This window comes from Tyto alba, unplaced genomic scaffold (genome assembly GCF_018691265.1).
Source record: "Tyto alba isolate M040663 unplaced genomic scaffold, T.alba_DEE_v4.0 Super-Scaffold_18, whole genome shotgun sequence".
NCBI classification, from domain to species: Eukaryota; Metazoa; Chordata; class Aves; order Strigiformes; family Tytonidae; genus Tyto; species Tyto alba.
Genome location: NW_024881280.1, coordinates 6391582 through 6404020, shown reverse-complemented (window position 1 = coordinate 6404020; position 12439 = coordinate 6391582). Strand labels below are relative to the sequence as shown.

The window sequence follows — 12439 nt, the reverse complement described above, 5'->3', positions numbered from 1 at the left end:
GGGATGCATGAAACCTTCCTCGCCACACATGGGAATCCCGTTTTTCAGGCTGGTCTCCTGTCAGATCAGGGATGTGGTTGGCTCAGGGCAGGTTTTAGAGCCTCATTAACACTCTGCAATGAGGCCTGGCAGCAGCTGATTTGATTTAAGGTTCATTTCCAGGCTGTGATTTAAGAGAAGATTTGCTTAATGTTCTCTAACAGACTCTTCTGACTGGGAGCTTGAGTGCTGCCTAATGACAGCCTTATTTATCGGAGTCTAGGGGGGCCAGGCAGGAGCACAGCAGCTGCTGGCAGGTGCTCGGGCTGCAGGGGAAGCACCCCTCACCGCAGGGGTAGCGCCGGGTCTTTTATCCCAAACGGGCAGGCACTGCACCCCTTTTCTGCTCTGAGAGGTCAGCAAGACAGACCACTCTCTGCTTGCCTGAGGTAGGCAGTGCTGCCTCTTTAAGTGGGGCAGCAGAAACACTTCCCTTTCTCTCTGTTGCACTACTTGAATGGTGGGAAATGCAGAAGTGCCCGCTCACCTCCAGACTGGTTAAAAGGTGATCTGCACTCAAGACTCCCAAATGCTCCTCTCTGCTTCCAACTCCAAGGCTGAGCCTGCTTTCCTCCTGGGAAGGGGGTGGTCTTCATCTGACGTTTGTAAGCTACCTTGAGCTTCTGAGCTGGATGTAGCTATCCCCAAGGCTGAACACGGAGACAACCATCACGCAAATGAAGACAGTAGGTCAAGCAAGGGTTTGTCATATTTTAATGACATTGATCTTTGGTGTTTCCCTCGTTAGCACTCACTCTCTCCCCGTCCTTCCTCCACAAGCCTGCTAGGGATGGAGAGTTACAAACGAAAAGGAAAATCACATTTGAGACTAAAAACAAAATATCAGAGCCTTGATTTCTCCACTAGAAACTACATGTACAAGGTCAAGATTTCACATGCAACACCTTACATCACAGACTCATACCTCACACCCTGGCCTGGAGCTGAAAGACCTTTCCTGCCCCCTGCCAAGGAGGTGTAGCTCAGTCCTGGCACCATGAAACCACTGGGATGGCTCATTCACGTTAATATTGGCACAGCTTAGAATGTCCTTGCGTGAACTGCATCCTGTCTAGAGAACAGCAGCCCCTGTCCCTCTACCCCTCCACAGCAGCTCTGCTTAGGTTCCTGCCAAGTAGTAAGCTAACTCTCTAAAAAGGAAAGATCCCCACCTACGAGCAGATCCTGAGCCATGCAGGTTTTGGCAAAGCCCAGCTCTTCCCAGAACAGACCAGAGCGCAGGCAGGACGGGTCTCAGAGCACCACTCTGAGGGAGGAGCAATGCTGGGCCACAGAGCGGCACTGTGGCCTGGAAGACTCCTCCACTCCAGCAACGGAGCTGGAGCATCGTGCCCAGGTTTGCCCAGGAGAGCTGCCTGCCTCCAGAAGGATGCTGCAGGCCCCCGTCCCTTTCTTCACTCTACTCATCAGCCCCTAGGCATAAAAGGGCAGGAGGAAAGGAAAGAAGCTTTACAAAGGATGACACTGACCGAATTGCAAGGTTAGGGCTGAGCTCAGGGGATCCCATGGGGCTTCAAAATCTGCGTGCTGTGCAGCCAGTACGGTTCATATTCCTGTTAACTCTTCAGCAGTGGGTGTGCTGGAAGTTAAGTAGGCTTTCTTCCCCATGGCTTCCCTTGCGGTCCTTATCCCTCCCCACTCCCCCAGGATAGAGAAGCCTTCCGAACCGCCAGCGTCCTGCCAGAGCCACACGTCCCTAACCCTTCCAGCTCCTGGCCAGCTGTGAGGTACAGGTCTCTGCTGAGCAGTACAAGGGTAGCACCAACACACAACTCAACCTCTACCTGTTCCGCGACTCCCCACTGGTGCTGTCATTACTATAGAAGTTGGTACTGTCAGGAAGATGGTTATTATTAGTTAGGTCACTGTATTCAATTGGTCCCTCAGTGTCCATGGAGGACTGGGCCTGCTCTGGCAGGTCCAGATCCCCAGCGCTTTGTCCTTCACTCCCACTGGAGGCTGTCCGCGGGCTCAGGCTGTGCTCCGACAGCTGCATAGACTCTGAAAGGATCCGTCCCTCCAGCTCGGCCGCCAGCTGCTCCGAGGTGGACTGCTGTGCCGACGTGCCCTCGGCTCCGGCGGACTCCGCGCCGGTCTGAGAGCTGCGGTGGATCCGGTGGCTCACGATGATGTTGTTGCCGAAGCCGCCCATGGACGCCATGGTGGTGCTCTGCTCTCGCTGGACCACGGCGGTCATGCCACCTTCTGCCATCAGCCTTTGGATCCTACTCAGGGCATCCTCCCCACCGGCCCCGTATTCTGGACCTTCACCTGCGAGAGAAAGCAGAAGCGACGTTGGTGCACAAGGCAAACTACAGCACGAAGAGAAAGCGTGCTGGGTGGGGTGTGCCACACGGGGCGCGTGTGCTGGGTTTTGTTCCAGGGGGAGCCCAACATTTTATTTCTGGAGCTTCTGGTGAAGTGCCAAACGAAGGCACTGGACTCTGTCAAGAAAATCTTGCCCGCTCCCACAGGTATCCCCCTCAGAGACTTCCATGCCCAAGCCTTGGAGGAGCAGCTCTTATCTCCCCACACAGGTGGGGGAAAAAAGATGAGTCAAAGGCAACGTGTTTTCTCACAGCTCTAGAAACAGTTCAGCCAGTCCCACTAGGGCAGGAAGAAAAACCTCTGTTTTCACTGCAACAAGCCCAACATTTCACCACGGTGTGAGAGAGTCCTGTGGCCTTTCCTACTTCACCTGCTGGAGAACTCCCCGAGCAGTTGAGATGATGGCAATCTCCCCAGGATCAGGGAGGACACGGGCAACTGGCCAAGAGCGGACAGTGGCTACAGGACACGATCTGTGCTTCCACATCACCTATGATCAAGGAAAGGTCAAGTGTCTAGGCTCCTGCTCCCCTTGACTAATATCTTTTGAGGAATGCAAAAAACATCTCTTAAGATCTAGAGTCTTTGTCTACTCTACCTCCGAGTCTTCCCTCCACAGTCAGGCTGTACTGAGCTCTGAGGGAACCACTGTCAGATGCCCTGGTTGCTGAAGATTACTTTTGAAGAACAGAATCTCACAGAAAAATAGTCCACGTAGGAGATTAAATCCCCACGGCATCAAAGTCCAGCCCAGTTCTGTTTCCCAGCATCCTCCTTTTGCTACAAATCCTACCCAGACCGTTTGGGGAAAACAATCTGTAATCATAAACTGCTAGAATCATTCCACAGTGGAATCCTGATGATTCTTATTAAAGAGATAAATCTCACTCCCAGCTCCATGAAGCTATCGCAGTGCTGATTAGAGGAGAGGAGAAAGCTATGAGCTCTCCTGGCACCAAGGGAACAAACACAAATGTCAACCAGGCTAGACGCAGGCAGGAGTTAGAACATGATAAAACCCAAAATGCTACCCTGACAAAACCACTTGGGGCTGTGGGGTAGAGATCATGTATCCAACATGGGAGCTGGGGTTATTCAGCATGGTCTACACTATGCCCCTGCAGAGGTTATTTTTTAAAAAAAAAAAAGATAGTTAGAGCTGTTAACGTGTTACGCAGTCAGTCAGTGACAGCTTATTCCCTTTCCTCATGGGCTTAGTGGTACTTGCATCAAACACCACCAGCCTCCTCCACCACAGGGCATGGCTAATTTCATCTTCAGGCAAGTCTGCTGACATACTGCCCTGCTGCAGAGATACGATGGATATTAAGGGCAAATCTAATTCTCACAAGTAGAGTAAGTCCCTTTCTGCTAGGAATATAGTAAGCCTGCTATATGCACTATACATACAGAAATTATACAGCAGCTCAGAGCATCAGAGAGACACCAGTAACCACGTGAGAATCTGGAGCAGAGCCTAGAGGAGTGAGCAAGCATCCCCCCCCGGCAGAGCCTGACCCACGGCTCTAGCAGAGGAATTCTGTTCAGGATGTGGCTGATGCGTGAACAAGGAACCTGGCTGACCAGCACAAAGACTGAGAACAGAGAGAGGCAGCCGTTCGACTGGAAACTTGAGCGTGAAAAACATGCACGCCAGGGGATATTGAAGCATTAATCATGAGCAGGAGTAAGTGGAAAGTTTGAGAAGCTTCCTTATGAGGGCACAGTTGTAAGCACTTCGTTACCAACCATCTGGCCAGGCCAGAGAGGAAGCTTGAGAAAGCCAAGATGTGCAACCTGGTTTCGAGACATGCCAGCCAACCCTATCTACACAGTCCTGAAACAGCAAGTACTGTGCTCTTGACAGATTGCTTACTGTAAACTAGCCCAATACAGGAGCACTGGAACAGCAAACCAGCAAGGATCCCTAGGCAGTGCTCCTCAGCATTACAAACATGCACTTCGCCAGCGGAGTCCATGCAGGCAGTGCACACCACAGCACCCCCGGCTCTTCCCTGCCCCTTAATTACCATGTGCCACAGCTGAATTTCCAGCTGAGGAAGCTGCTTGTTCAGAAAACAGGCGAGGGCTGATGCCACCGCATAAATCACGAGCCTTCAGATTACAAGAACAGAGACACAGCAGTGTTGGAAATTCCAGAGAAACAGTCTGTCCAGGACCAGAAGTGAGCCTCGCCACTCAAGCCTCCAACAAGCACCTCTGCTTTGGGAGCTGTCCTCCCCCTTTCCCCTCTCTGGTTTCAACATTGACTCTGGCTGCCTGGTTCAGAGCAAAGCTTCCTGCAGGGTTTGCCTTGAGCTGAGCTACAGCAGATTCACATACAGCCCGTTCCTACTGCCTGGCAACTCCCACACACGTTCTTTCACCAGGCTGCCAGTGCAGACTACATTAGTACTCCGTGCAAGCGGAGTAAGATAACCTCCGTTTGGTGGAGGGTCACAGTGTGCACACAGGCACTTACCCAAAACAACAGCGATGCTGTAAACCTCAGACTGCTAGACGTTTCACCTTGCTGCAGTGGCCAATGCCCATTCCCCACGCCACCAGCTGAACAAAAGCAGGACAGAGAGAAACCCCATACTCGTGACACTTTTGTCAGACTCCAAAGGGTTTAGGCATAACCAGAGCATGAACCTGAGCTTGTGCAGGAGTAGGCCAAGTGACAGCACAACTAATTCTCCATATGGAGAAGGCAATTCCTCTTCTCTCATTTTATGCTCAAAACTACATTCCCATCTCCCAGGCTCTAAAAAATCCTTTATCTTCAGCTCTCATTCTTCCAAGCCTACCTTCTAGGGTCAGAAAAATCGAAAAACCTCACAGAGCACTACACGCAAAATCTAGAAAACTGAGCTAACCAGCTCCAGCTGGTTATGAAGTATAAGGTACGTGAAACACCAGCATAATCGTAACACCTGCCAATTCGTTCTGCACCTAGGCTGTCACTGGATCAGAATGCACCACAGAGCAGGAAGCAATCTCGAGACACAATCTCCATCTTTTTCTGGACAGGGACTCAAGTTCTGTGCCTGACAGGACAGAAAAAGCATCACCCATGGTTCCCTTCTGCAGTACAAGCAAGTATTAGTGTTGTGTCCACAGTGCTGTGTTTCTACAAACCTTTTCTATTCTAACTGAAGTGACCTTTCTGGAGGTCCAAAATGCCATCTATCCCAAACACTGACATGAAATGTTACTCTTGAGAGTAATTATCCCAAAGATCAGGGGATTTCTGTCAATCTAGCTGACTAGCTCCAACATTTAACAAAATGACACAAAATACTACAAAGGCGAAACATCTGGTAAACTTTCAATGGAGCTGAGCATAAGGCAGAAGCATTTCTACTCTTAAATGAAGTGGTCTCTTAAGTACTTATGGGGACTACAACTGGTTTATCTTGGCATGGGCAGCACACACCTGATAAAGAGCAAAGCCCACAGAAGCAATGATGAAATCAGGCTTCTCTGTGGCTGTGCAATACACTGACATTGCTCGTGAATTTCTTCCTATTTTCAGTCTTCCTCTTTCTAAAACCAGCAGTAGTTAGTAGGCATGCTTGCAAACAAAGCTTCAAAATTAGAACTAGGAGTAAGCACTGGAGAGATATCTAAGTCTTCAGAGAACATGGAATAATAGCTCTGAGGTGTAAGCTGACCCGCTAATTCAGATGCTCAAAGATAAAAATATCATCATTTTAAAATGAATTCACTCCTTGCAGAAGAATAGGAAAGGGAGGGTCACAGCACAGCATAACCATCTACGCATAATCACATCTCCCCTAGTGCTAGAAGAAATACTACCAGTTACTTTTCTCCCCAGCCAAGCTCAGAAGCATATTCATGCTTCCTTTCTGAGGTAGCTAATCCAAACAACACCACAGAACTCAGAAAAGACACAACCGCTTTGACTTGTAACAAATTTCTTAGCAGTATCTCACCTTGGTGACTTGTACAAGTGAAACTTATTTTTGTAACGAGAATTTAAAAGTAGCTCGCTCCCACCATTTAATCCCAAGAGAGCCAGGTACTTGGAGCAGCTCACACTGCAAAGGCTTGTGTAGTACATGCTTCTCTAGAACCTGATTCTATTTTTTAGGCAGTGCTTTTCAGAGTGCTTTAAAGAGAAGCCAAAATTTGCGGTTCTATAGGACATATGACGCCCATTTTACAGATGGATGGGCAGATAAAAGGCTAAGGGATCTACCCACATTTCTACTCGGGGAACGAGAGGCAGATCTGGAAGCTGATCCCTGGTGTCCTGGTTCCCATTTCCACACTAATCGCACAAAAGTCACATCACATCTGACAACAGCATTGCAAGAACATGTTCAGCTAACATAAAGCAACACGCTTCTTTTTAGCATTCACGTGGCTCGGCTGGGGACAAGGTATTCCTGCCCATGCAGCCCCCTGACACACGTTCCTAATGTCTCAGATTAAGCAAATTGCATCACACGCAGGCACGCTGACTCTGCTTGTAAATGCTCCTTAGGCATCCTCAGGATACTTTGCTTATACCAGGCAAGTTTCACCAGCACATGCTGCCTTTTCACTACTAACACTTTGAACAGACTGAACCCCACAAAGCCAAGCCTTCGTTTTACAACCCTTTTCCCTATCAAAGCTATCTGCTGCAGCCTCTGAAAGCAGTTGGACACGACAGAAAAGGAGGGAAATTTGTACTGGCTGGTGAGAAACACTTCAAGCAAATAGGTTAAAAACTGCATATGCATGACAGTAGTCGGTATGCTGCTCCCCCAAAGACAGGCAAAGTAGCAATCCCCTGACAGCAAGTCTTCTGATGGCTACAATTTTAGTAGTTCATAACACGTGCCTACTTGCACAATGAGCACTGAGCTGGCTATCCGCATTTTAAACCCCCAAATCAATGCAGATGATAGGAATTGAGGTTACAATTGCCATTCAGTTACTTCCATCAGGGATTTTTGAGTGTGGGTTATTTTTTAAACAACTGGATTACCTAAAAGATGTATTGATATACTGTCAGTAGCCAGCAGTCAGGATGGGTGCCCAGTCAAGCCAGTGTCCTGAAGCTCTGCAAAGGTCCCTTTCCCTCAGCCTGCAGCACCTCTTGCGCAGTTGCAGTCCCTGACAGTGCCTGCCACTTGCACCCTACTCGACAGACCAAGCAGCCTGAAAAAGGGGCAGCCACGTCCTGACCCAGTCTGGACTGGGAATTATAATTTCTAAAGGTTAAAGCTTTGGGCCATTAAATCTCATTAGGAATTTTTGTTGGTTTTTAAGTGACATTTAATTTGCCGGTTGAATACAGATCCTTCCCTTACCATGCCTGCCCATTTGCAACGGAAAGTGCGGTATAACCCCCAACAGACTGTTTCTAATTAAGAGTGCCTCAAAGTTACAACTCCATCACAATTTCCACTATGTCTGTCAGCTTAAAAGAAAGTAGGAGACGGCTGAAATACTGGTTTAGGCATTTCTTGGTACCTCTCCTAGTTTTCTCTCAACTCTAACTTCCTTTGGTTTATGTGTGGCTTGGGAGCAGAGTTCACAAGGCAGCTATCAGCTGCTGCAAAACAAAAAGATACAGACATTAGAGGGATTCACTTCTAATAGTCATCATATACTCATTCCTCCAAAGGAGGTAGAAAGATAATCAGAACAGCAAAGTCCCTGCAGAGCTTTGCATGAGAAAGGGAAACTATTTATACCCGCACAGAGCTTAATTAGATTTCTGATGCAATTCTGCATACTTTTTTTTTTGTACAGTAAGCACATATCTGCAAGAAATGCCCTGAGCCAGAATTCCTCACAACAGTGGGGCTGACAGGATACAGGACAGAAACCCATTCTTGGGGGTAGCACTAGCCTTTCTCTTACTTTCTTCTTTTTTTTTCAAACATTCAAGAGCTTTTTTTTTTTTTCTTTTCTTTTCTTTGTTTTGTTGGTTTGTTTTTGTTTTCCTCCCCCCCCCCCCCCCGTGAAGTGATAACTAAATCACTTTACATTAATCAGAATCACATCTGATTTATCCATTCTGCTGCTGCTAATACTGCTACGCTTTTATGTAGTGATTTACATCTTCAAAGCCCCGTACAAAACACTAATTAATCTTCACAGCCCCTGGTGTACTGTACCACAGTACAGTAGACTTACAGAAGATTTATTCCCACTTGGTAGATGATTAATAATTTGCCCTAGGTCACACTCCAAGATAGTAGTAGCATATTTTTTCCTTTTTTTAACCTTCCTGTCCCTGACATCTAGACCCTGCTATTAAGAAATGCTGTTTCCTTTTCAACAGGCAAAAGTTTATGGTAGGTACAGTGGGCAAATTAACCATCAGAAAAGCAGCACAGCATCTAATCTAGCCCATGTGAACACACTGGATGAGCATCACAAGAGTTTATGATGCTGGAAATACAGTAACCTTAATGCCACAAGCAGCGCAGTGGGGCTCAAGTACAATGTGAAGCATGAAGACTCTAGATGAACCGGACCACTGATGCCGTAAGGTCCCTGGCTGGCTGGTTGAGGTGTTGGTAACAGCAGCTGAAAATCTGTCTTTCTGCTTCATGATAAGTCCTTATGCTCTTCCTCTGTCATGGAGTACAAAGGTTTTTGGATACTACATGCTCCTGATAGTCAGTCTCTTGACAGCTCCCTGCTTTGAGCTGCTCCTGAGCCCTTGCACAGGAATTTCCACCGAGGATGCAACTGGCGTAAGAACTGATCAACTACAGGGTAAGATTGCTTGGCTCATCTCCAGTGCATACATCCATACTGGAATAACTCCTTTGCTCTAAAGACCCTTATACAGTAGACAGTAGCGAGACAGCTCATTTTGCAGGTGAGTCCACTTGCAATGGGGCATGAGATAAGCCAGCATCTGAGCCAGAAATCACACCAGATGTGGAACCCACCAACCTTCTTCCAAGCAAGAAAGGGAGACAAAGAGAAGTCTCTGTCCTAGGCTTGCTACCTACACGCTCTTTTCCCCAAATGCTAGGTGTTTTGCTCCTTTGTAGAGATACCCTGCCCAAGGCACTGGTAAAGGACAACCCTTCCCCATCTCTAAAAACCACGAACTAGAGCTGAAAATGGAAAGATTAGAAAGAATGAGATAACGAAACCTTCAGATGACTGCAGACCAGCATCAGGGAGAAGCAGCACTGGAGAACTCCACTGGTTTAACAGAGCAGAGAAAGACCTCCAAGCCTGCAGCGTCAGCCATCATGGCCTCGATGCAAGAAGGTCCCACACTGTACCCTGTTCAGTCTGCATACCACATTCAGTGGAAGAACCAGTTCCCACAAGTTCAGCATTTGTCCAGACATCCTACGTTCCAGCCTTATTCACACGCCCTCCACTGTACTAACCTTCCAGAGAAGTTAATCCCAGCTCTGCTGAGATAAGCAGATGGGAAACCCCACAGGTCAGGAATTTGCCACTTAACTTTGAACAGAAGAGCTCAGAGAAACACAAAGCCTTAGCACACATGCTGGATGCTGCACAGCAGAAATTGTGGAAGAGTCATATGCCAAAAATCATCTTTCAGAGTGACAGAGCACAAGTAAGTATACAGGCACAAGCAGGCGTGTCATGGGCTGCCTCCTGAAGCCAAGTGGGTTCATCATGAACCAATACGTTCAAAACTGTCTCCTTGATTTTCTCTGTCTTTCCTATTGATATACTGCCCAACTCCTACCCAGCCAAGCCTTCAGAGTTGGATTCAAGCACAATGCTACAGTAGAGAGACAAGAAACCCAGACAAAATCACCATGCTTTCAGCGATTTTATCATCGTGTAGGAATTGCACATCAGCTGCTTCCAGCCCTTTACACATTGGTGAGTTTTCCTGGACTGGAAAACCAGAGACATTTTTTAATAGCTGAGCTGGACACTCATCACAGCCTTCATCGAGCAGTCTAAACAGAATACTCATAGCTGCTTTGTAAGAAGTGATTTACAGTATCCAGATTCTGAGCTTGTGAAGCCTGCACATGTTTTAGATGCAGAGGTTGACAGGACCAAGCTAAGCTCTCACACTGAGGCAGAAAGGATAATTCCTAGGAGTTTGCAGCCTTACCGATGGTTAGAGTTCAGGAGATTTGTGAGGAGTGATGCCAGTACAGCTGATTTTACAAAGACACAATGATCTGGAGAAGAGTCCATTTTGCCCTCTAAAAGCAGGGGAAAAAGACTTTTCTATTCATATAGTTCCTGATCACCTCGGCCTGGCTATAGGCAAATTAGGCTGGAGAAATCCTTGCTGAAGAGATAACAGGAGTGCCCAAATGCACTGATAGGATGTGAAACCTATGTGGAAACTCCTCACTCACCAGGTAAGCTCTGTCAGATCAATCATTGCTTGAGCTCCTACCTTCCCCAGTCCCTGCAGAGGCGGATTCCTGCTCCTGTACCTCCCTCTCTGTCTGAGTCTCGGCATTCTGCAGCTGAGGCGCCAAGGTCTGGGTACCCTGCGAAGTCACAGAGGTGGGGGGGTTTCGGGGTTGCAGGCCTATGGCATTCATCAGGCCCATGTCCCTGTCTGTCCTCCATGTGGCTCTGCTGGTTCTGAAAAGAGAGAAAAACAAATAAGACCAGGAGCATTGGAGGCGATGTGCCCCAGCAAGACTGAAGCATCCACCTGAGCCTCTTCTTGCCTCCACTCCAACCAGGCACCTGCAAGCCACTGCAGGTGGGGCTGGAAGGAACTGTGACCTGCACTGACTTCCACACACAGACACCTCTCTCCGACCTCAGCTGGCTGGTCTCTGGAGTTTTAAGCCAACAGATTCTTACAGTCCACCCACCCTTCCACAGAAGCAGCGTGTCTGCCAGGCACAGACAGATGTCCCTGCAGCATCACTAAGCCTGCAGAACAACTGTCTCGGGGTCACGGAGTTGAGTAGGCAACACGACACGCAGCGCAGGACCATATAAACACACACACAACCTTCCTCTGCACGTTGGTTTTAACTCCCAAGGACGCAGTGTGCATCCCTTCCCTGCTCTGGACCTCCTAGTTTGTCAGCATCACACATGAATGCACTCCAGCAGGCATTTCTGCCCGTTCCAGTCGGACAAGAGAAATTCTCTGTTCTCAAGAGCAAACAACAGGAACTGCCTCAAGGCTCATTAGCTTCTTCTCAGAATTGAACAGCTGAAGTGTACAACACTACAAGAGCTGAATCTTGACATTGCTTGGACGCTCTTTCCAAAACTGACCTCTGGCTGTAAGCGCTGGGAATGGTAGATTCTAGGAAAGATTGCCTCACTCATAACCTTTTTTTCACAAGGTTTTGAAACCTGCCACACTTTTCATGTTCTCTCTTTGAGCTAGTTCATTCTTGAGCAGTATTTCTACCTTCAAGCTGCTCCTAACCTATCATGCAAGACTGATATGTGCTGTCAAAAAACATGAGTAGTGGCAACATCCACTGTCATGGCAGAGTCAAGAACCTCTACTGCTTATATTCCATGCTCAATCAGTCCAAGGCTGTAGGCACAGCACAGACATTGCCCTGTACACCAGCTCATAACTTCCTTGGGGTCCTGGAGCTCACAATTCAGAAACAAGACTGCCAACCACTTGCTGAGAACAGCTGGCTTAAGGAGAAATACTCTTCACTGGGACAACAAGCGAGGGACTGCAGCATCACCCTCGTGTTTAGAGTAACTAACATGTACATCCCTGGCCAGACTGGATGAAGAAGCCAATAGGGCTGTCAAGGGATTTAGCTTTATTTTTAGAGTTTATTGCTGAGAAACAACTGTCCCATGACCAGAAACCAAAGGGATGAAAATCAGTCACCAGGATTGCCCAATGGATTTGTGCCCATGTCTGGGAATTCCATCCCCCCCTTTCAGTTATCCTCCAAAGGCCATTTACTTTGCATGGTGTTTTTGATGCATCAAGCCCCACGTGTTCCTCCTGCAGCTTGCTCAGGGATGTTACTGAGCCCATGGATGACACATGTACTTCACTATCACCGGCAGCACTTTTGGGCACTGAATGTCACTTACTGGAAGCAGGCCAGGTGGC

The 12439-nt window shown here is 48.0% G+C and overlaps 1 protein-coding gene across 3 annotated transcripts in view; it reads right to left on the bottom strand.

Moving 5' to 3' along the window:
- Positions 1 to 736: 736 nt before the first annotated feature.
- AMBRA1 (autophagy and beclin 1 regulator 1) overlaps positions 737 to 12439 on the bottom strand; it is a 137888-nt gene continuing 126185 nt past the window's right edge. For all 3 annotated transcript variants that reach the window (XM_032993410.2, XM_032993412.2, XM_032993411.2), the window contains 2 exons: positions 10775 to 10968; positions 737 to 2331 (listed from right to left, as the gene is read on the bottom strand). In XM_032993410.2, the coding sequence (XP_032849301.2) occupies positions 1841 to 2331; positions 10775 to 10968 (685 nt within the window). In that variant the 3' untranslated portion in view covers positions 737 to 1840. The remainder of the gene's footprint in view (positions 2332 to 10774; positions 10969 to 12439) is intronic.